Genomic DNA, 24,469 nt, shown 5'->3' with positions numbered 1-24,469 from the left:
TTTTCTGAAGTAGACTTCCAGGGAACATAGACCTTCAGTGAGTGCTTTCTCTCAATGTCCTGAAGTTCTTTAGACTGGAAAGCCAGGGTCAAGTCATCAGCATATGCAAAGAGCTATGACTTTGTGGGAGAAAGGTCACTGGTATATATGTTAAAGAGAACAGGTGCAAGGGCTGATCCCAGTGGGAGTCCATTGTTGGTTGTGTGTCGGCAGCTGAATTGATCTCCAAAGTGCACAAACAACTGTTGGTTGCTGATCATGGAGTTGATTAGCTATAGGGTTTTCACACAGCAAATTGTTTCGGAGAGTTTCAGCAGCATGCCTGTGTGCCACAGTGTCAAGGGCACAGCATAAGCCAACAAAGGAGGTTCCTGTCTTCAGGTACCAATAGTGAGGTCAGTCTCAGGACCTCCTCAGAGCAGTCGTGGCCCATGTGAAAACCTGCCTGTTGTGGGGGTGCATCGCTGCTTCCAGAAGGCGTTCTAGGACCTTATATGTTATTGAGAGCAGAGTAATGAGGTAATAGCTGCATGGGTTATTAAGGGGCTTGGCAATGGCCACCATCTTGGATGGGGGCCAGATGTTTGGAATGGCGCCTGTGCTATGGAAGCTTTGCTAGCCACTTCCTTCCCTGTGATCTGAAGTTTTTCTGGAATTCTGGGTACAGCCAATCGACGTAATGGGACACAAGTTCAAGGTGAGGGGCAGGAGGTTTAGAGGGGATGTGAGGAAAAACCTTTTTATCCAGAGGGTGGTGATGGTCTGGAATGCGCTGCCTGGGAGGGTGGTGGAGGCCTTTAAAAAGTACCTGGATGGGCACTTGGCATGTCATAACACTATGGGCCAAGGGCTGGTAAATGGGATTAGGTAGGTAGGTCAGGTGATTCTCATGTGTCGGTGCAGACTCGATGGGCCGAAGGACCTCTTCTGCACTGTGATTCTGTGAATTTTTCCTGATTTGCCTGACTTGGTTGCTGTCAGGGCGCCGTCCACTTCCTCTTGTGTGCAAGCGCTTGAGAAGTCTGTCTGCACTGGGACAGTCTTAAGAGACTGCATCAGGGCCGTTTCCCTGCTGGCCATCATCTTTGACTTTATTAGCAGCTGTGAAGCGACAGCACTAGCATTGATCCTGGGCCACTGGTGTGGTTGTTGCTCGACTGCTCCCAGGCAGCGAAAGGGGTGTCCACACCTTTTAGCTTGCTCCGTAAGTGGAACATGAGGAACAACTCAAATTGTGACTGTGGTAATCCAAGTCAGACCATTGCCCATCTACTGAACTTCTGTCTTGAGTGATCTAATCCTGGTGGCATCGCAACCAATCACAATGAATGAGCTGAAGCTACTGAATGGGCTGTTAACCTCAAAATCAAACTATAATTGCTTTCCCAGCCAGACGAATAGAAAAAAAAATGGAGAAGGTAGATAAACGCATGAGGAAGAAAGGGAGAAGTAGTATATGTTCACACAATGAGATAAGTAGAGCTGGAAGAGGCTCTTGTGGAGCATAAATGCTGTCACATATCAAAAGGGCCAAACATGTGCTGTAAATTCTATATAATGTTGTATTATTTTTGTGGTTAGAATAATTCACAAGTGACTGCAAGAAAGCAAGGCTTTCCCTTAGGCATTTGTTGTCTGCTCTCCTAACCTTTTATTTGTTCTTTTTCCAGAAGACAAATCTTCAACTGGCAATTCTATACATTGCTGAAGTAAACTACTCTCCTATAAAACTGACATAGGGCCTTAATGTACAAATGATCTGCGTTCTAAAAATTTGTATTCTTGCAATTCAACATCTTTTTAAAATGAACAGTTTATTGTTAATGCCTTTCTTTATAGCTTTGAATTTAAATGATAATTATTAAAGAGGGTATAATTTTCCACTTTCTAAATAGATGTGTTAACACGTTTTATAGACACTTACAGATTTGCTGTCATCATTACTTGAAGTTGGATCCTTATAGTTGGAGCCAGGAAGTGCAGGGAAATCTTCATTATGGATTGAGAAGTCCTGGGACTGTTCATTTGCTGGCTTTGTCACCATCCCAACTACATCACGCAAACAAAGCCGTGTTAGCTTCAAATTTGATCATAGTACATTTGTATCATGTACTGAATATGTACTTTCCTATTGTTAATCGTGCTCAACGTTTTTACACCATTGTGCTAATCACCTGAGGCTCAAACGGTCCTGTTTTTAAATCTTAGTTTTTCAACCAGAGAGTTCCTGGTCCAAATCCCCTCTGCCAAAACATTTCAACATGAGTAAGCCCCTGGAGCAAGGGACTTATCTCAAGCAAACTCAACCTACCCAGCTGCTAAATTGGTTCCAGCATTGATGTGAAGTCATCAGTGCAAAAGACTGGTCTGTGCCTGCAGGAATTCAACAAGTTGGTCCCATGCCAATGAAAGAGAAATGGACAGCCTTTGTTGACTGCAAGAAATCTGACTTTTTGGCCATTCGACAATATCCATTCAGTTAGATTAGAATGGATTATCATGTTGATTCATCGCATCACTTTGCAGCCAAACAGCAAATAAACAGTAATGCCAGCCATTTAAAATTTTAACATAAAATGAAAGTTTAAACTAATTTTAGATATAAGCAGGGAATGTACAAAGGCTAATTCATGTCAGGATTCTGCTGCTGCTGCAACTTCAGTATCCTGGTCATCAGAACCCTAATTGAATTAAAAGCCTTGCATCTTTCCATCCCAAGCAGTCACAGATTCACATTTAACTATGACAGCAAAATCACGCTTCAATTTCAAGAATCATCTCTAATCTTGTGAGGTTGAACTTTTGAAGCGGATAAATAATAATCTTCAGGGCATCTCCAATAGTCCAGTGTAAGGCTGCTAGTGCCAACCAGAAGTGCCATGGGAGATCCACTCATAAATAAAGACATGAAAGCATTGCATCTACCATATATCCTCACACATCAAAGATCACACTTTGTTCCTGATGCAAAACAATTTTGGAAAAAACGATAACCAATCAATGATCTGGAGACTGAGTAGCCAGCATGTTTCAATCTATAATAAAATTCTTATTGACTTAGCCAGACTTTATGGCTTTGAAGAGTCAATAGTTTCACGTTTGGTATAATGTTCAAATCCATGTAAAACAGGTATCATCTGACTTAGAGTTAGCACCGCTGGAGCTTTTGCTGGTAATTTAAATAAAAATGTAAAAGGGAAACAGTGTTCACATATTTCCATTGAAATTTCTTCTGCCAGAAAAAGATGTCCTCACGACTTTCTTCAGTGAAAAGACTTTCCCTGGTACCCTTACTGACTGGAACTTGGTTATGTAAACTACACCTTCCCACTTACACCAAAACATAAATTAAGCTACTACCATAGTCGGAAAACCTATAGATAACCTATTCACATTTGTCCACCTTCATCCATCTCCCCTTTGGTTACAAACACATGCTCATAGATATTTTTAACACTTAATAGCTATCTCTCTTTCATTCAAATTAACTATGTTACAATACACAAAACTTGTTTTCAAATTCTTAGCACCTACCAATCCTAACAATCAGTTCAATATGTACCACTAGGACTCTTTGCTGATGCTTACAGTGAGTCAGAGAATCCACTGAAGTGTGACAGGAGCTCAGTGTGACATTTACAGGAAGCGCATGCTATACGCAAAAACATTTAATATAGTACTCAAATTTAGTAAAGTGTTTCACCCATTAAAATTAAGAATTTGGCCAAATTCAACTTTAGCATACAAAATAATATACACAGGAACTGAAATTTAAGGTGGTGAACATAATACACAAAAGCCCAACATTTCTGTTCTTTTAATATTGCATTCTGTGCCAGAAATATAAATGTACCATTTTTCAGAATACAGTGGGATTTAATGACAGCGAGCAAGCACATGTAAAGTGCAAAATTTTTCATTTAAATTCACATGCTATGTGAGTGAATAAATTGCAACTCCTGAAATAGTGAAAACATCCAAGTATTGTGGAAAAATCCAAACATTAAAGTTATGTTTTACCCCTAAGCATCACCTCAAATTAATGGAGCCAGTGCTCCTGTTATAGAACTCTCAATTTGAAGTGACCCCTAATCATCAATATTCTCCATATGAACTATGAAGTAATCCTTTGGCTAAAATGGATTTACTTTATCCAATACTGCACCAGACACAAATTTTTTTTTTTAAATGTAGTTCCCGGCCCTAGTCTAGTCCAGCAACAGGAAAAACCTCAGCAACATAATCCTTTTTAGAAGCTATGTACAGTTTTAAATCAAGTTCGAAACGACAACCACCTGTTCAAAGAAAAATGCAACAACTTATTTCATATCTAAAAATTGTTTTACTTATTATTGAGAAAAACAATTAGAAGTACAGGTGGCTTACTATAACTTAACATACAAGGTCTCAGTTTAACTCAATAAGACACTCTACGTGAATTCTATTTATGAGAATTCCACTACATACCTGATGCAGCAGACCTACTTGCCGAAATATTTGGAAAATTATACATTTTTTCTACCTACCAGTGAGTGCGGATTTTAATCAGCAACCACAGTATAAACCTTTAGTAAATTTAAACCCAGGAGCTATCTTCAGTGAGAAGTGCAACAGCATTGATTTCATATTTTAAATAAAGCTAGATAGATTAATAATTAGTGCCAGGATTTAAAGCGCATTACTTTGATCTTGGATATTTGTTAAAATTTTCTACTGCTGAATAGAGATCCAACTTCAAACAATTATTGCAGCCAAAGAATTGCTATTGTCCATATTCTCAACCCAATAACACTATCATTGCCTATGCATAAAACTTATTGAAAGAGGCAGCTACGGGATTATTACAAAGTAGCTTAAATATAATGAAATGTTCCAAAAGAACATGCAACAGGTACAGTAAGTTGGAGTTCTAAATTAATGCAAACATTATTCAGAACAGAACTCTTTATATGTTTCTAGAATGATTAATTGCAAGAGTTTGTTGGGTATTCAAGCCATAAGCAAAATAATTTTGGAAAAACGAAGAATCCTCCCACATCAGCAAGTTTTGTTACCAAAATTGTATAGTTGCAAAGCAAGATTTGTTATCAGAAAGTGTGTAGCTGCAAAGGAAAGTGACTGAAGTTTGGAAAATTAATGATTGGCTGAGTTTCTATTTTCTGTACTTTATAATGGTTTGTTGCACTGCTATGTCGTAGAAATTTTGAGAATATTATGAACTGAAATGTTGCCTTAATGGATTGCATTAAGTTGATAGTCATATATCGAAATTAACATTAAAAGTTTAATACATGCAAGAATAATAAATTGTTTGTTCAAGCAAGATAAATTAATAGTACAGTTGTGCCAACAAAAGGAAGAATACAACATAGCACATCAGCACACACATCTTAAATTTATTTAGTTTGTGTCTATAAGACTTGACAAGCTATTGTGAGGGCATTACCAAAAAAAGATGGCAGACACAGCCATAAATAAAAACAGAAAATACTGTAAATACTCAGCAGCTCAGACAGCATCTGTGGAGAGAAAACAAGAGTTAATGTTTAAGATCAATAACCTTACTTCAGATCATCTGAAATGTTAGCTCTGTTTCTCTCTCCACAGATGCTGTTTGACCGGCTGAGTATTTCTAAAATTTCCTATTTTTATTTCAAATTTCCAGCATTAGCAGTTTTTTGATTTTGTATTAAGTAGATACAGACAAACTGATTTTTAGTACCAAACTAGTTTTCAAAACTTAATTAAAATGGAATATGTCTATGCATGAAATTTAATGCAAAATCAGACTGCATTTATTGAAACTACATTAATAGAGGTCAGCAAGCTTGATTTGCATGACAGAGATCCAATTAATTTTTTAAATAATATGATGCGCTTTAAATTAAAAATGATACAAATAAAAAAAAGTTTCCTAAATAAGCATGATGATAAAAAGGCCAACACCAGTGAATACGTGTTTTATGTTTCACCAGGTCAATCTTTTTCCCAATATATCCACATAATAAGTTGAAGGGAAACAGAACTCCCAACAGCAAAGTCATTGATTTCAGGACCCAATCTCAACCTCTGCCACCTCCAGTTTTCCTCATTCCTCAGCCTATATACCCTGTGCGCGTTTATTTAGGACTTTCAAGTTGCCGCATCTTGTCTCCAACAGTCACAGGTAAGAGATTACAAATGAGTACTCCACATATAAAGTTCATCCCTCTTGATCCAAGTGGTATTTTGAAAATGTCACATGAAGTATAAACGAAAGCCTGAATCAATTATATATTATTAATTCCTACAAAGTTACATTTGAATGCCACTCAGCAGGCTCAGATCAGTCAGCAAAATGTCTTCTAGCTACTGTAACAGCTAGAGCAATATCACAATTATACTTAAAGGAAAATGTTCCATGAAAGGAAGAACATAATCACAAGAGTTTATGTTCTTTTTTAAGGCGCTAAATTTGATGCAGTTAAAAAATTTAATGTTGTTGGACTAGCACCATAATAAAATATGGTAGGAATAGCCATATTGAATTTCAACATAGATGAAGCTTAGAAAAGCAACTGCTTCTAAATTCCTATTTAAAAACTCTCAAATTTTTCAGGGAAAAGTAACTGTCTGTGAAGCAACAGGCAGATGTAGGATATTGTCATTAACATCAGCCAAATGAATATTCATAAAAGGATGTAAATGATTAAACATAAAACAGTACAAAATAATCACAATGTTAGCTTAACCATTCTCATCAACAGTTGACAGCATAGGAACAAAAGTATTAAATATTTGATTTTCAATTGTTTAGCCTGATACAGTTACTTTAAGAAGCTGCTTCAGAACTCTATGAACTCACGGATGCTTTCCTTCTATGTCTAATCAGTATCAGAACATGGTAAAAATACTTCATTTTTGAATGTGCTTTAAACTAAAATCACATAGGTCAAGACATTTTTTAAATGAATGTTGGCGGCGTTTGACAATGAAGGTCCCTACCTGATTTCTGAAGACGGGACACACGGACAGTTCCCAGCATGCCCATTTTCGAAAGGAACCCAGTGTCTGATGAGAGGAAGTCACTTATGAAGTTTCGTTAAAATCTAAAAGCGTTTTTTAAACTTACTGAGGTGACAAGTCCTACACATATGTACGCAAGCTCTTCAGTACATCTATTTTCAAAAGGAACCAAGGGCCTGAGAAGACAAAGTCCCTGATTCAAGTTGAGTGAAAATGCAACAATTTATTAAGATGGCAAAATTAGTATTTAACATTTATACAGATAGTGTATTACGGCAGGGGTTTCCAACTGATTTATTGTAAAAAGAGTGACGAAAAACCTAGTGACAATCCAATAAGGTGTGGTACATTGAGGTGATTCAACAGTGTTTAGATATAAAGGACATATACAAATGGCTTCTGACATGACCATTTTCAAAAGGAGACCAGATTTTAGCAAAGTGATAAGCTTGTGCTGAGATAAACAGACATAACGAGGTGCAACAAAGCAGTGACGTGGGAGGATTTTTAAAAATTTAAACAAGTTTATACTACCATGTTTCACGTACAATGCTGACCACAACAGATATTTAAATACATTTCAATTAAATTCAAATGGTAAAAATGTACATAACTATTATAGGATAAATTAATGATGTGCAATGTACTAAAGAAGTGATTAGGAGATTGAAAATATTTTAAAGTATTCCAAAATTTCATCTCAAATTTGAATAGTCACAGACGGGGATCAGAGTATTCAAAACACTCATGCCAATTGATATTTGGTGACTATTGATCTAAACCAATTGCTAACTGATCTGTCAAGTCTTTCTTTCCCCCACTCCAATCCACCTCCAACATTTACATCATTAAATCTGGTTATCCTACAAACCCTTTCAGCTGGGAAGTGATGCAAGATAAGGTCACCCACTTCCAGGTCTCCGCCAATGCAGTTCTGTAATCCCCCAAAAGCATTGTTTGCCACAGATGTTACAACTAAATCTACAAGAAAGAAATTTAGGAAATTCAAACTCTAATGTAGAAATGTTTTGCATTAAAATTCCTCCTCACTGCTGTCTCTTTCTCTCATTCTCAACATTGTGGAACACTATATCACCATGAATTATTTAAACTTTAGGAATCTAATTGGTCAATTACGATGCAAAACCACTGCCTGCTATCAAGAGAGTACACAATATATAAAATACAATGAATAACCCTGCAACTCACTTAGTGAAAACATTTTCAATTCAGAAGATGCCATTTGACTGATAATATTCTCTACCACCGTGATTGTTAAACTGTATCAGAATGGCATCAAGTGATATATTTTTCAAACCAGGAAGAAAATATAAATCATTGCATTTTATATATCACCAAGTTCGAAGTATAATTAAGTGGTTGCTCTCTTAAAGGAAATATTCAGACACACATCAGTTCAATTGAAAAAATTGTTAGTTGTTTGAATATTGCTTATTAAAAATGTTTTTTGTGGCAACACTACAGCCAATTCATTACTTTGAAAAAGTGCAGTGCACTGTTTGGTTCTGCAAGTTACTGTCACTGTGATGATAATTACTGACCAAAGAAGCTCAATGAGTAAGTCTTATACTTTTGAATGCAATTTTACTGTTGGAGATAGATTAATATTTTAATTTGTTCTACATTTACTCATCAATATTGGGATTTACTTTTAACTCTTGGATGCCATTTAAAAGACAGCTGGACAGTCTCAACAAGTAAATGCCAGATACTACGCTGTAACATTAAAAACTAATCACAATAATTTCAATTAAGTAACCATATCAGTCATTAATGTACTTAGCCTCAATTGGCAGAGGTCCCAGCCCCTTACAGCTAACTTTGTGGGGGATCTGAAAAGAAAACTAAAGATCAATAAGGGAAAAATAAATAGACAATTAGAAATATAGAGGTAGATTCAAAATAAATGACAGAATGGTCAGGGTTAGAGGGAAGAAAGGAAGTCAGCATAAAAGAAAAATGTTAAAACTTATTTAAATGTGTAATATACAAATATAATAAAGTTATGCCTCACTTGGGATGTTCAGATAAAAATTTTGCTTGCCACAAAGGTGTGTTCCATTGAGAGGCTTCAACTACGTTTCAAACATTTTTTGAGTTTCTTACTTTACTGCTACTTAATATTGTGCAATAAACACCTGGTAAGATCACATCACAGCTACTAGAATTTTAATTAACTTAAATCCTGAAAATAGGAGTAAAATGGAACTTGAAGTTTATAACCCAATTTGGGATCTCAGCTGTGGTGATTTCATCACGCTTTGCTTCTATATGTAATTACATAAACTCTGAGCACTTTCCAATTTAATTACATGGAAATGTCATTTACATTAACTGCCAGACTTAGTGCTTTAACAGACAAATGAAAACAAATATATGAGCATACTTCCATTAGAAACCCATTCCTCATCTGGCATTAGCTTTAAAAGTTGGAGCTGCACCCACTAAAATTAGTAATTTGTTGAGGGACTCTTGCATGTGCAGACACATATTTGCTGATGTCCTGCAAAGAGACAATCGTGAAACATGCTCATGCATCGCAATGAATACTGTACACTGGCACATGGTATTTACTATCTAACCAGGAGACACATTATACCTTTGAAGCATGCAGTGCCGAAATAGCAGAAATGCTTGGCAAGAGTTTCTTAACCAGTTCACAAATTGGAAGGGCAGGCAGCAGACACTTGCTGTAACTGCTAATGACTGCAATGGTTAGGTATTGCTTGAAATATACATTTTCTCCATTGGTGGCACTGCAGCACTCACTATTTGTGCAATGGTGGGAGTGAAATCAGGGAGCAGTATTGTACATGAAAAGCAATGGAAATCTGAAACCTTCTCCTCAAAAAAGGCTGTGTATGCTGATCAATTGAAAGTTTCAAGGCTGAGATTGATGTTTTGTTTTTAAAGTAAGGCTATGTTGGGATATGAATCAAAGATGGGTAAATTAATTTGAAGTGCAGATTGAATGGATTACTCCTGTTCCCATATGTAATGTAGCTAACAGCAGCCAGGAAAATCACCAGCATTCCTACTCAAAGTTAGTACAAGGAAATCTCAAATAAATTTCACAGTTCATTTCAGGGAGCAGTTAATTTGGTAGAGCTGCTCTATACATTTACTCAGACATTTTAACGAATAGATATCCACTGGAGGTACAACTACAACAAAGCTAGAAAAATATTGTAAACAAGCAAAATAAGTAATAAAAACAAAAAACTGCGGATGCTGGAAATCCAAATCAAAAACAGAATTACCTGGAAAAACTCAGCAGGTCTGGCAGCATCGGCGGAGAAGAAAAGAGTTGACGTTTCGAGTCCTCATGACTTGAAGGGTCATGAGGACTTGAAACGTCAAGCAAAAGAAGTACTTGTTTACATAAGAAATCTGATCGCTATAATGTTTGAAACAATAAGAATTGCTTGACATGCACAGATATGAAGCTATGGTGCTGAAATGATCAGACAAGTTGGAGGAAGGTACTAAGGTTCCATATATGTTACAATTAGGAATTAATTGTTGTTATAGAAATTTTAAGATCCTATCAGGTTATAACAAGTAGTTATATTGTAAAAACTTGACAAGATTTTTTTCATTGGGAAAAATTTAAATTGAAAAGAAAACATTTTATAGGTTTGTTCCCCAAGATCCAAAATTTTGAATTCCTGACTTCTTGGAGTAGAAACTCAGCAAAGCCCAATCAAAATAAGAGCAAAATCCTGTGTTTTTATTTCAGGTTTTCAGAATCTGACATACTGGAAATACTCAGCAGGTCTGGCAGCATTAATGGAGAGAGAAAGAGTTAATGTTTGAAGTCGAATGTTACTCTGCTTCAGAACAGAACTGTCATATCCGACTCGAAATGTTAACTTTGTTTCTAACTACTTTCCTCTCTGATGAGGTATCAGAGAGCCATTCTAAGTCACTCTTCTGTAAATTCTAACCACCTGTCATACAATGCCTTTGAGTGCCATCTGTGGGCAGGCCTCCAGTCTGGCTGTAGGTGTTGAACGCTGGAAGATTAAAGGAATGAAAGTACAGTACAACATTTTAGCTATCTGACACTTAAAGATCACTGAAACAAGCAGTGTAGGTGAGTTCAAGAAACAACTGAGGAAAACGGGAACAGGTAGAGTGAGAAATGAAAGATGGGCTAAAATTAATCAAAAAGTGGCATATATTGAGCAATGGAATGTTATAATTCCTAATATGTCATTTTAAACTAAATCAGTATACCCTAGATTTCCCAGTAAGTATACAACACTGATCAAAGTGCCAACCCAACAGTAAGGCTCATTTAAAATTACCGGATAGGACAAAGAATCTATTCTTCACTGACTATTATTGCCAAGTCCCACAATTTAGTTGAATCGTCATATGCTCATTTTTGTAAATATCTTGCAGTACTCTTAAGTTATGTGAAGCAAAGACTAAACCCATCCTTCGGTTTCAAATGAATGCAAAAAAATTCAAAATTAACATTTAATTTTTCAGAAGAAAAAAATCACTGGAGTATTTCTCTATAATAATTGACAGATATGCAACTATTGTACAAAGGAATATAGGAACATTTAGCTCCTCAAGCCTATTCAGTGAGATCATAGCTGATCTGCTCCCTAACTCCATAAACCCTCATTTCCCCATAACGCCCAATACCTTTGGTTAACAAAAATCTACCAATCTCAGTTTTGAAATTAACAATTAAGGGAGCATCAATGGCAAAAATCCTTTGCAGAAGAGTTCCAAACTTCTACCACCCTTCTGAGAGCAAAAATGTTTCCTAATTTCACTCCTGAAAGATTTGGTTCTAATTTTTAGCCTATGGCTCCTTGTCCTAGACCTCCCAACCAGTGAAAATAGTTTCTCCCCACTTGTTCTACCTGTTATCCTTAATATCTTGAAAACATCGATCAAATCACCCCTTAAAACTTATAAATTCCAAGAAGTACAACCCTGGTTTGTCTTATCTCTTCTTGTAAATTGGAGTCCAAGGTATCATTGCAGTAAATCTACAGTTCGCTCCCTCCAAGGCCAGTATATTCTTCCTAAATTATGATGTCCAGAACTGCTCACAGTACTCCAGGTGTGGTCCAACCCAGGGCTTTGTATAACTGAAGCATGACTTCTATCCACTTGTATTCTTATTCTCCAGAAATAAAGGCCAGCATTCCATTAGCCGTTCTGATTATTTTCTGTTCATAACATTTTAATGAGCTGGTCCCCAAGTAGGTTTGAACCAAACCTCTAATGTATCTGTTCTATCCTTTTTAGATCAAAAGTGGATGACCTCACACTTGCCTACACTGCTATGTATTTGCCACGGTTTTGCCCGTTAATGTCATGGTAAATTTACGCTTCCGTCCACACTGTTTACAATGCCACCGAAAATCTGGCTATGTAGCTTTCTATCCCATAATCTAAGTCATTAATAAATATGGTGAATAGTTGAGGCCCCAAAACAGATCCATGCGGGACAGCATAGTGACATACTACTAATTAGAGAATATGCCCATCACCCCTACTCTCTCTCTTGCCACTCAACCCATTTTCTAACCAAGTTAATAATTCGTCTTCAATTCCATAAGCATTAACTTTAGCTAACAGTCTTTTGTGAGAGACTTAATCAAATGTCTTCTAGAGGTCCATGTAAATAACATCCATAGATATTCCACAGTCCGCTACTTCAGTCCCCTCTTTAAAAATTCAATTAGATTTGTCAGGCAAGATCTACCCTTTCCAAACGCATGCTGGTACTCTCTGATCAGCTGAAAAATTTCAATTTGTTCAGTCATGCTTTCCTTAATCATAGATGCTAGTAATTTCTTGACAACAGTTGTTAGGCTAACTGTTATTTAATTCCCTGGGTTCCCTCTCTCACCTTTCTTAAATAGCAGAGTAACACTGCCAATTTTTCAATCTAAAGGAATGGTTCCCAAATCGAGAAACTTTGCGAGATTATGGCTAGGGCACCTGCAAAGTTCACAATTACTTCATTTAAAACCCTGGGATGGAAACCTCTTTTATGCCATTATTTTCTTCATTGCAGCTACTTTAATTCCCTTCTCTGATTTAATCTTAGCTTCCTTGGGATCTCCAGCATGCTGTCCTCTTCCTCTACTACAATACTGATGCAAAGTAATTCTACAACATTTCCTTATTTTCAGTGACAATATCATGGTTTATCAATTTTCAAAGGGCCCACATTGCTCCTGAAGACCCTGTTTTTCCAATCATATAAATTGTGTTGATTTTAATGCCATTTTCTTTTCATACTCCCTTTTTGTAATTCCTATCTTTTTGTCACCATTTGCTCTTCTTTGTATCTTTCACATTTGCCAGGATCTGTGCCATTTTTTGCATCTTTGTATGTCTTTTTTTTGGTTTTATGTTGTCTCTTACCTCTTTAAACATTCATGGTTGCATTTTTGGCAAGTCGAGCTTTTGCCTCTTAGGGGTAGAAAATGGTTCTGCATCATGTTAAATTATTTTTCAATACTTCCCACTGATCTCCTGTTGTCATACCCATTATCATATTTACCCAGTTTACTGTGGAGCCTCTATCTCATCACACTGAAGTCAGCCTTACCCAAATCTAGAATCTTAGTAGCCAGATTTTTAACTCCCTTTCAAACACAATGTTGAAATCAATCATATGATCGTGATTAGATAAATGCTCATGCAACGATGCTGTTAATGAAATGTGGTTCATTACTCATTATGACCTGCTCCTTGTTGGTCCTAGAGCATATTATTGTAGAAAACTATCCAGAACACACCCAAGAAATTTACTATTTTCCTGAGGTGTGCTAATCTGCTCATCCAAATCTATGTGAAAGTTAAAACTCCCAATTGAAACCACTCTGCCTTTACCACATGTTTGTCTAATCTCTGCATTAATACATTTCTGCCACTGCACAGCTGCTACCAGGTGTCTGTTATACAACTCCCACTACACTCTTAAATCATTTTCCATTCCTTTATTCCACCCAAAGTCTTCACTACCTGCTTATGTCTCACTATAACCCTTCATCATTGAACTGATTTCATCCTTAATCACTAAGGCTACTCCTCCCTTTCTACAATTTTCTCTTTTTCTGTAGGCCTTATAACCTGGTATATTTGGTTCCTAATCTTGACTGTCTTGCAGACCTGTCTCAGTAATGGCTGCCGTATCACATTCTCCATGTTGAATTTGTGGCTGCAATTCATTCAATTTGTCCCTTATACAGTGTGCGTTTCTATTAAAAAACATTTATTTGGGCCACAACCCTTATTTGTCCTTCTGCTTTAATATTTTACTCACATGTTTCTTATTCTTCTCTCCTGATTTAATCACTCTACATCTATTGGTCTTCTCTTTACCTGCAGCGTCTAAAGCACAATTTCTGACTGTTACTTTACTCTCTTCCCTTTAGTTTGTTTTTGATTCATTATTTATATTATCTTTTCCAACTGAGCATTGCTCTTGCTATTTACTCATTTAAAATCCTTGTGATAATCCTTTTTATCTTTTGAGCTAGTACCTCGTCCCCAGTCCTGTACAGTTCCTTTATGTCCCAGTACAGGTGCCAGTGTCCCATGAAATGGAACCCCTCTTTTCCCACACCACATTTTCAGCTGTGTTCACCTCCCTAATCTTCTTATCCCGGCACCATTTTGCATGTGGCACAGATTATAATCCAGAGATTATAACTCAAAGTCCTCTTCTTTATTTTAGCTCTTAGTTCCTGCTGCCCTCCAAACAGGGCCCCTTATCTATTCTTCCCTATGTTATTGGTCCCAACATGGATCACAATGACTGGATCCTCCCCCTCAACAGAGTTTCAAGCTGGTTGGTTGATTCCAAGGCACTATGTTCTGCATTCTGGCTGTCTTTCTGACAGTCTTTACCCTTATTCTCAATGGTAGCAAGTATATTGTATCTTCTGAATAGATCAGTTTCTGCTTTTCCTCATTCTCTATTTTGCCTGAGTTCTTACACTACATGTCACACCAGCCCTGTTCTGAACCTACACCTCTCTAAAAGGTGTGACCGAAATTTGCCTTCCCTAAATCTAGAATTTTAATATCTGTTGTGGGCTAATGATATTAGCAGCGCTATGGTAATTTGAAGATTATAATTAAATAATAAATAACAAATAAAGCTTTTAAAAATTATTTTATGGGATGTGGACATCACTGGCTAGGCCAGCATTTACTGCCCATCCCTAAATACCCTTAAGGTGATGGTGAGCTTCCTTCCTGAACCACTGTACTCCATGAGGTGTACATACACCCACAGTGCTGTTAGGGAGGGAGTTTCAGGAATTTGACCCAACGACAATGAGGGAAATGAGAAAACTGATTTCTAACCAATGAGAATTTTAGGGGCAGGTATGTGAAGCTACTTCCTGTTCTACAGCAACCATTCATGGTACTAGAATCATAGGATCTTACAGCACAGGAGACCATCCAGCCCAAGGGCTATCTAATTTGTCCCACTCTCCTGCCTTTTCCTCATAGCCCTGCAATTTTCTCCCTTTCAGTATATATCCAAGTCCCTTTTGAAAGTTATTGCTGAATCTGCTTTCACTACCCTTTTAAGTAGCGCACTCCAGATCATAACAACTGACTGCTAAAAAATATTCTCATCTCTCCCTTGGTTCTTTTATTAATTATCTTAAATCTGTGTCCTCTGACTGATGACCCTCCTGCCACTGGAGACAGTTTCTCCAATCTACGCTGTCAAAACACTTCATAATTTTGAACACCTCTATTGAATATTCCCTTAGCCTTCTCAGCTTTTCTCTGGTCTCCCCACATAACAAAAGGTCACTGTTGCCAGAAAAGTGTATGGACCTTCATCAATTAATTTACATAGATATATTGTATATCAAAATGGCTGCAAAATGTTTTAAAATCTTATCTGGACTAAAATGTACTTGTCATACTCAAATAGTAGCCTAGCTAAATTTGTAGTACACATATACATACAGATTGTCAGAATTTTTAAAGGTGTGTTCATTAGGTAAATTGTAAAATAAACTGGAAATATAATCCTCAAAACCCTGATACATCTCTTGGGAAAAAAATACTTTCCGAGAAAATCTAACTTTATCAAAGGGTTCCCATCTAACACAGTTTTCACTTTTAAAATTAGTTAAAGTAAGCCATATTCCTTTAACACAGATAGTGAAAGTATGCCATAAACTGGTCGTACCATTATTGAATACAAATCAGTGGTCCCTCATCCATTACCACCATCATACTTTGCTACACACGTGAATTTGAAATATACCCTGACATTACAAGTATACTGATTAGACAATAGTGAATTTCAACTAGCAGGCAAACAGAAAAATCTACAAACTCAAACATTCTGTCTCGCTCATTTTTAAATCCTTGGAGTAGCAATGACATCTTGTTAACAGTGTGATCTCAATAATAGCACAAGTGACAAATGAAATCAGCATCACACAACTGTAATGATTTACATAGATCACATAAATATTGCATCTATTTAATATATAAGAACAATACAATTCAGGGCATTTAGGTATGCTACTCTGCAATGAGATTTAAATAGGGAGTTTCTTAATTATTGCATAGGCAGCACTTCTTTTACCAGTTTAAAAACAGGGAAATGACAATATTATATTAGGTTTTTGTGTATAATCTTTCAATTCAATGACATTCAAATACATTCTGCAAATTATGTTAATGTTAAAAATAAATGATTAAGTGTACACTAATGGTGTAAATGATGCTGCAAAATGTTAAGAATATTTTAGCTTCTATAAGATTAAAGGCTTTTAAGATTTGAATATGTAAAGAAAAATAAAACTGATTAGCTAATGACAAATAAAAAAAGGCATCTAACTGTATCCTTTTCATAACCATATAAAGGATTATTTAACAAACTAATTTGCATGAGCAAATGATGTAAACAGCTTTGCAAGTATAGCCTGTGTCTAGTTTTGATACTTGTATAATTGTCTAAAAACATGAAATCACAAAAACCCTGAGAAGATAACTGATTGAAAAGCTGCACAAGCTTTGATTTTCCATACTAAAAATATTTTTCTTTTTGTCACCATAATGCATATATGCAGGGATATATTTGTGGCTATAAATAAGTGCACTTCATCATATGAAGAACACAGAACAGAAATATCTGAGGGTCACCGCCTTGTCAAGCTAATTTGGCTGGGTTCAGTTGGGGTGGCAATTAGGCAACTTAACTGACTAATGTAATGGGTTTGGGGGAAGGTGTGGGTAAAACCACACCCAGTGCTGCATTCCAAATCACTACTCAGCAACGCTTATTGGCAAAGGAGCATCTTCTGTTCAACAGCATTTTTGCAGAGATCAAAAAAAATGTTCATTACAAAATATGCAATACTTTATTGGTCTGATCAGACGTTCCTGAAAGTAAATCAGTTGTTTCACAACTCAAATTTTCAGGTTCACTATTAACATAGATACCACTGAAATCATCCAACTTGTGTTCATTGTTAGCTATATTGCAAGTGACACATTGCACAGCAATTCAGAGGGCTAAAGGCCTTTGGCACTATCAATTATTTTTCCAACAAAGGTTCACTCTACATGAACGAGGTATTTAATTAAAAACAAAGGGATGTATGTTCTTCAAAGGGACTCCTGAGGGTTAACTATGTGACTTTCCTTCTCACGTGTTAAAATGGCAGTCCAACTATAATTGTCTGAATACTGACAATGTTACCAGGACATCAGCAAATAACCAATGAGGGACTCCCATGCCTTGTCAAAGGGTTAGGGCTCAATGTTTGTGCATAATGTTTTTGAAAATTGTTTCAGTTTGAACAGCTTCTTGCCTAAAACCAACTATAATACATCTAAAACTTAAAGCAGAAAATTAAAGCCTGCATTTTACAGTAGTAGTGACAGCAAAACTGCCAGCATTGCTCCTCTAAAACCCACAGCAACTTTTGAAGTCTGCTCAGTTAAACAGAGAAATTCAGAAGTTTCTGTCAGTGATTCTCCAGAGGACACGCTGAGGTCCTCCAATTTCAATTAATTGGAAATCACTGAATTGAAAAGAACTTCCACTCTTGATGCGTAGTCTCATTTTAAAAACCTTTGAAAAAGTTACACCTTCTTGAATGAGATGCAAGTCGGCTTTTAATGGTGTCCTAAGTTCATAATTACTGTTAAACAGCCTCTCAGTCTCTGAAATATTTTTCTTTGTATTTGAATGTCAAATTTCTTCATAAGAAAATTCAAAGTTTATGATATTTTAGCCTATACCTTAATACACATTTACGTCCCATTTATTTCATTATCTGTAAAATTCAAAAAATTAAGACCGTAGGGATTAAATGGTTTTTATTTCCTGGTTTGCGGTCCATGAGAATACTTCAACTTGATTGGCTGCATACGCTGGTTGATGACATCATTGTTGCTGGACACCTGACATAGGGAAAGGAGAAGTCTGTGCCACAGAGAACACTTTGTGGGCCGTTTCTTCGAAATCAGCAGCAAGTGCTGTTGCTTCCCCACTAATGCAAAATCCAATCCATGTTTCATTGTGTCTTAATTCTATACAGAGTGGTATTCCTATGAAGTACTTTTAAAGCCCAATTAGACAATATTCATCCCTTTGTAAACAGGGAACGCAACAGAACCTTGCTGTGGCAGGAGGGGATTGGGGAGAAAGAAGAAATGCACATGCAACTATGATGGGAGGGCAGCGGGAAGAACGGGAGAACATTTCTATTGGTGGGGAAATGAAAAATAATTACAAATAATTCCTGGCCATTCCTCACCTCCCCTATTCTCAATGGCACAGAATTGATAAATGCTAAAAATCCGAAGTCACAACTTAACATGGCAGTTATCTGTGAAGTATGACAATGCTCCTGCTAAGCAGGCTCAACATCTGGTTTTCTTCACTAGCTTTTGAAAATTTCAGCATAATATGGTACACGATCTCTTAGGTTTGTATCTCTGCTTCACCTTTTCACAGAACATTGAAGTTTCAGTTTCCCTATTTATTGCTCTTCCTGACTACTACAGTACTGTCTATCCAAATGACTAGCTGGTCCTTGAACTGGAGCTAGAAAATATGCAGACAGATCACTTGCAATACAAACTATTTTCTGGTAAAATGGAAAGGCCAGTGAAGTTAATATATAAATCCAAACCAAAACTGGGGGAAAAATAGTTGTAATGTCACATCTACCATTAGACATTCTGCTGCCCCATTACTGGGAGACCATTCGGCAATGTGTAAATTTCAGTAAATCTTTGAGATCACTGTTTCATCAGGGCATCACATGGATAACCTCAGGTACAACAAACATAATGGCAATGATAAATTTCAGGACTCTTAGATAGAATTGTAATGCAATGAGTTACAAGGTGTCAAGGTATGAAACTTGCTTTCAAGAAGAAAGAATTCACTTAGACTTAATTAGATGCCTTTCACAACCTCAGGTAATTCCATAGCTCTTCACTGCCAATTAAGTATTTTTGCATCTCATTCTCAATTGTAATGTAGGAAAATGCAGCAGCCAATTTGTGCAGGGGATCTCACAAAACAAAAATGAGATAATGAAACAATAATCTTTTAGAGAAATTGGCTGGAGGGCAAATGTTAACCAGGACGCAGGGAGAACTCCCCTGCTCTTTGAATTGTGCCATGGGCTCTTTGACAACCATGTGAGGGGGCAGATGGGGCCACAGTTTACAACATCATCTGCAAATCAGCGCCTCCAACAATGCAGGACCCCCTCAATAATACAATAAAATGTCCACCTGAATTTGGTGATTAAATCTCTGGATTGGGTCTTGAATCCATGACGTAAGTCAGAGCCATGAGTACAACCACTAAGCAAGGCTGAACTGCAAAAGCTTGAAATTAATCTCTTTAATTCTTACTTGCTCTGTATAGAAGCCTGACTGCAATATGTAACCAATGTGCCTGGTTGCCTTAAGCTATACAATTGTGCCTTACTGAGTCTCCAAAGTAAGCAAATGTTTGAGTTTTCAGATATCATTAACTTTCACGTAACTTGAACACCTCAGGTGAGCCAACTGACTAGAAAAGGATACATCTGTAAACCTCAGAGCAAGATATGTGAAGCTAATTGCTGGTGAAATCTTCATAAAAGCCCGACCTCAGGAAAGGAATGCAAAGATAATATCCTATGATTATACCATTTATCCCCAATATAAAAACGGTACTCCCCATGTGACAACATGAAAGTACACATGGTGGAGATGATGAATGTTTGGACATAATGCCACAAGACAATGGACAGAATGGCCATTTTGAACTTCTCCTTCTCAAGAAATTTAGCGTGTTTCTCAAGTCCATGAATGGATTTAAATTCAGCTATTGTTTATCCCAACTATGGAATAAAAATAAAATCCACACCTCGCCAAAGCTAGAAGCACTAGATTATTCATCTCCTCCATAAATTTGCCATGTCTCAGGTGGTGACCTACAGAACATGGCCAGTAATACAATCCCTTTCAATCGGTGTTACACACCTTTAAAAGGGGAGTCACCTTCAACAATGGCTGTCTTGATCATTTGATCAAAGAGTCAGTTTTTGCTATTTGCAATGAGAATGGTATAGGCCTGTCCCTTAATGGGCCATCTGTTCCTCTTAATATGGATCAGAAGCAATTTGTCAGGGAACTGTGGTAATAATAAAAGAAAACAAAATAATTGTCAAGTACAGATTGGGGAAGATCATGTATCACCACCTCAAAAGTCTCAATTCACTGATTTTTTTCCCTTAGAAAAGTAATGTGCGAACAATGTTGCAGTTTTACTCCTAAAATTCTTAATACTTAAATAATATTCAAAAATAAAGCTAGTTACATTCAATGTTCCCTCTAATTTTTTTTGGTTCGTGCATGGCCTGTTTATTAAACTGCGCAGTACATTACAGATTGCTCTGTGGTCACACACCCACACAGTTTAGAGAGAACATTGGTTACACTTTTATTAATTGCACTCTTTAAACAGGGAGTCTTGCTATTGGTAGAAATGCTTAAAAAAAAGGAAAGCTTTGAAAAAAAAAAATCAATAATTTAACCAGTAAGTTAGAATTATTTTAATAATTTTGTTGAACTGGTGAATGCCAATGACACTGTGGAGGCAAAATGACTGGAAGAATTATGGACCCTCATACTGTAAGCAAACTAAATTACCACAAAAAGCAACAATACCTATAGTGCTTTAGTAATCATGTTATTTCAAGGTATTGTAGAGTTCAATTAGATCCCACATGTGGAGCTCGATTTTAGGGAGCCGCGAGGTCCCCGCCCCTGTGGGGGGTGGGGGCGGGGGCACCCTTTATCCTGACAGCTGCCTTGCAGCAATTTAACACTGGGAGCAACGTTGATTGTTTAAGGTAAGATTTCCACCCCTGTCTCGGGAGGAAGTCCCACCTGAGATCGCTGCTGGCCAATCAGATGGCTGGCAGCTCTGTAGTCCTAGCAGCGCCAGCCAAGGGTAATGGCCATGGCAGGGACTACAGGCAGTGCCACCACTCCAAGGAGTCCAGGTAAGTCCAGGGTTGGGGGCCCCAGCAAGGGTGATGAGGGTGGTGGGGAGGCCTGGTTCAAGAGGCTAGGGGGAGGGTTGAGAGTTGGGGGAGGTAATCTCCAACGGGCTCCAAGGTATCCGCAAATGAGGTCTCCCAACCCCATCCTTGCACAACACCAGCCCATGCAGCTAAAGCTGCTGGGGCTTTCCACATGACGTGGGACTCCTCCCGCTGGCACACAGTAACTCGCCAAGCCACCTTCGACAGCATCTTCTAAACTCGCAACTTCCAACGCCTAGAAGGGCAAGGACACATGGGAACACCAACACCAGCAAGTTCCCCAAGTCACACACCTTCATGACTTGGAACTATATCGCCATTTCTTCCCTTTGACTGGGTCAAAATCCTGGAACTCCCCCCCTCTCTAACTGCACTGTGGGTGCAACCAGACCAGATGAAATGCTGCAATTCAAGATGGATCACCACCAAAGGCAATTAGGGATGAGCAATAAATGCTGGCCTTGTCAGCAATGCTTAAATCCCCCGAATAAATTAAAAAAAGATGGTGAAGGTCGCATTTGGGAGATTCTGCCAAAGAAGGCTCAGCGCATCCTATAGCTATTAGACACTGCACTGACAGTACACTGATGGTGGTGTGATTGGATGTTTAAACTAGTGGATGAAGTGGCAGTCAAGCAATTGCTTTGCCCAGAACGCCATCCAGCTTCTCGAGTTCTAATGCACCTACCTAGTTTAGCATTTAATCCTATTCCTCACTTGTGTCTTCTATGCGGTGGAAGCTTTGGGGAGTCACAAGGTGAAACTTTGCAGAGTATCAAGCGTGATGCACTGCAGTAGGCATGGCATTTAGTTAACCAGTCCAGTCGAGTGTGTGATCAACAGTGACCCCAAGGATGTTGCTAGTAGGAGACTTGATGATGGCAATATTATTGAATGTCAAGGGGAGGTGGTTAGACTCCTTCTTGTTGGAGATTATCATTGCCTGGCATGAATATTACTTTGTCACTTAAACTGAACATGCACGTTGTTGAGACATTGTCACGTGTAAGCATGGAGTCTTTCATTGTCTGAAGAATTTTGAATGGAGCAAACCACTGCAAACAAGAGCAAACAGCCTGATGTCTGACCTTAGAATGGAGGAAAGATCACAAATGAGGATTGTTAGGCCAAGGGCACTGCCCTGAGGAACTCCTGCAATGATGTCCTGGAGTTGAGTTTTAAGAACTACAACCAACCTCCTTTGTACCAGGTATGCCTCCAGCCACTGAAGTTTTTCCACTTATTGCTACTGCCTTCAGTTTTACTGGGGCCCCTTGGTGCCACACTTGGTAGAATACTCCTTTTATGTTAAGGGCAATAACTCTCACGTCACTTCCGGAATTCAGTTCCTGCATTCAAGGTTGTAATGAAGTCTGGAGCCAGATGGTCCTGGGGTAACCCAAACTGAGCATTGCTGAATAGGTTATTGGTGAGCAAGTGATAGCAGTATCGCAACTCTCGCCATTACTTTGCTTATGACTTGGAGTAAACTCATATGGTGATAAATGATCTGGTTGGATTTGTCCTGCTTTTTGTGGACATGGCATATCTTGACAAGTTTCCACCTTGTCAGGTGGATTCCAGTATTGTAGCTGCACTGGAACAGCTTAGCTAGGAGTGCAGCTAATTCGGAACCAAAGGTCTTCAGCAATATAACGGAGATGTTGTCAAAGCTTTTGCTGTGTTCAATGTACTCTACCACTACTTGATGTTAGGTGGAGTGAATCGAACTGAAGACTGGCATTTGTCATGGTGAGGATCTCAGGAGGAAGCCAAGGAGGATCATGCACTCAGCACTTGTAGCTGAAAATAGTTGCAAATGTATAGCCTCGTCTTTCATACTCAAGCGTTGGATTCCGCCATCGTCATAATGTCTCCTCCCATTTGATGTTTAATAGTCGACCACTAAACGTGGCAACACTGTAGAACTTTAACTTGATCTGCTAGCTGTAGGATAAAACCATAAGATGTAGGAGCAGAAGTAGGCCATTCAGCCAATTGAGTCTGCTCCGCCTTTCAATGAGATCATGGCTGATCTGATAATCCTCAACTCTATTTTCCTGTCTTTTCCCCATAACCCTTGATTCCCTTACTGATTAAAAATCTGTCTATCTCACTATTGAATATACTTAACGACCCAGCCTCTACAGCCCACTGCGGTAAAGAATTCCACAGATTGACCGCCCTCTGAGAGAAGAAATTCCTCCTCATCTCTGTTTTAAATGGGCGCCCCCTTACTATGAGATTATGCCCTCTGGTCCTAGGCTCTCCCACAAGGGGAAACAATCTCTCAGCATCTACCCCGTCAAGCCCCTTAAGAATTTTATATGTTTCAATAAGGTTGCCTCTTATTCTTCCAAACTCCAATGAGTACAGGCCCAACCTACTCAACCTCTCCTCATTAGAAAATCACCCCATTCCTGTGAACCTTCTCTGGACTGCCTCCAATGCCAGTATATCTTTCCTTAGATAAGGGGACCAAAACTGTTCACAGTATTCTAGATGTGGTCTAACTAGTGCCTTATATAGTTTTAGCAAGACTTCCCTATTTTTATACTCCATTCCCTTTGAAATAAAGGCCAACATTCTATTTGCCTTACCTATTACCTGCTGAACTTGTATGCTAGCTTTCTTGGATTCATGCACAAGGACCCCCAAATCTCTCTGTGCTGCAGCTTTCTTCCTATTCTTCCTGCCAAAGTGCATAACCTCACATTTTCCCACATAATATTCCATCTACATTTTTGCCCACTCACTTAACCTGTCTAGAACCCTCTGTAGACTTGTTGTGTCATCCTCACCACTTGTCTTCCCACTTATTTTTGTGTCATCTGCAAACTTGGCGATAGTACGTTCAT

At 38.0% G+C, this 24,469-nt stretch overlaps 1 protein-coding gene across 3 annotated transcripts in view; it reads right to left on the bottom strand.

Moving 5' to 3' along the window:
• The window catches only part of cnot2 (CCR4-NOT transcription complex, subunit 2), a 143,981-nt gene that overhangs the window by 22,551 nt on the left and 96,961 nt on the right, over positions 1–24,469 (bottom strand). For 2 of the 3 annotated variants that reach the window (XM_078567884.1, XM_078567886.1), the window contains 2 exons: positions 6,985–7,050; positions 1,925–2,049 (listed from right to left, as the gene is read on the bottom strand). In XM_078567884.1, the coding sequence (XP_078424010.1) occupies positions 1,925–2,049; positions 6,985–7,050 (191 nt within the window). The remainder of the gene's footprint in view (positions 1–1,924; positions 2,050–6,984; positions 7,051–24,469) is intronic. The other variant, XM_078567887.1, reaches the window with a different exon arrangement.

Source organism: Cetorhinus maximus, chromosome 22, assembly GCF_964194155.1.
Source record: "Cetorhinus maximus chromosome 22, sCetMax3.hap1.1, whole genome shotgun sequence".
NCBI lineage: Eukaryota > Metazoa > Chordata > Chondrichthyes > Lamniformes > Cetorhinidae > Cetorhinus > Cetorhinus maximus.
The sequence above is the reverse complement of the archived record's forward strand: the minus strand, read 5'-3'. Positions and strand labels throughout refer to the sequence as shown.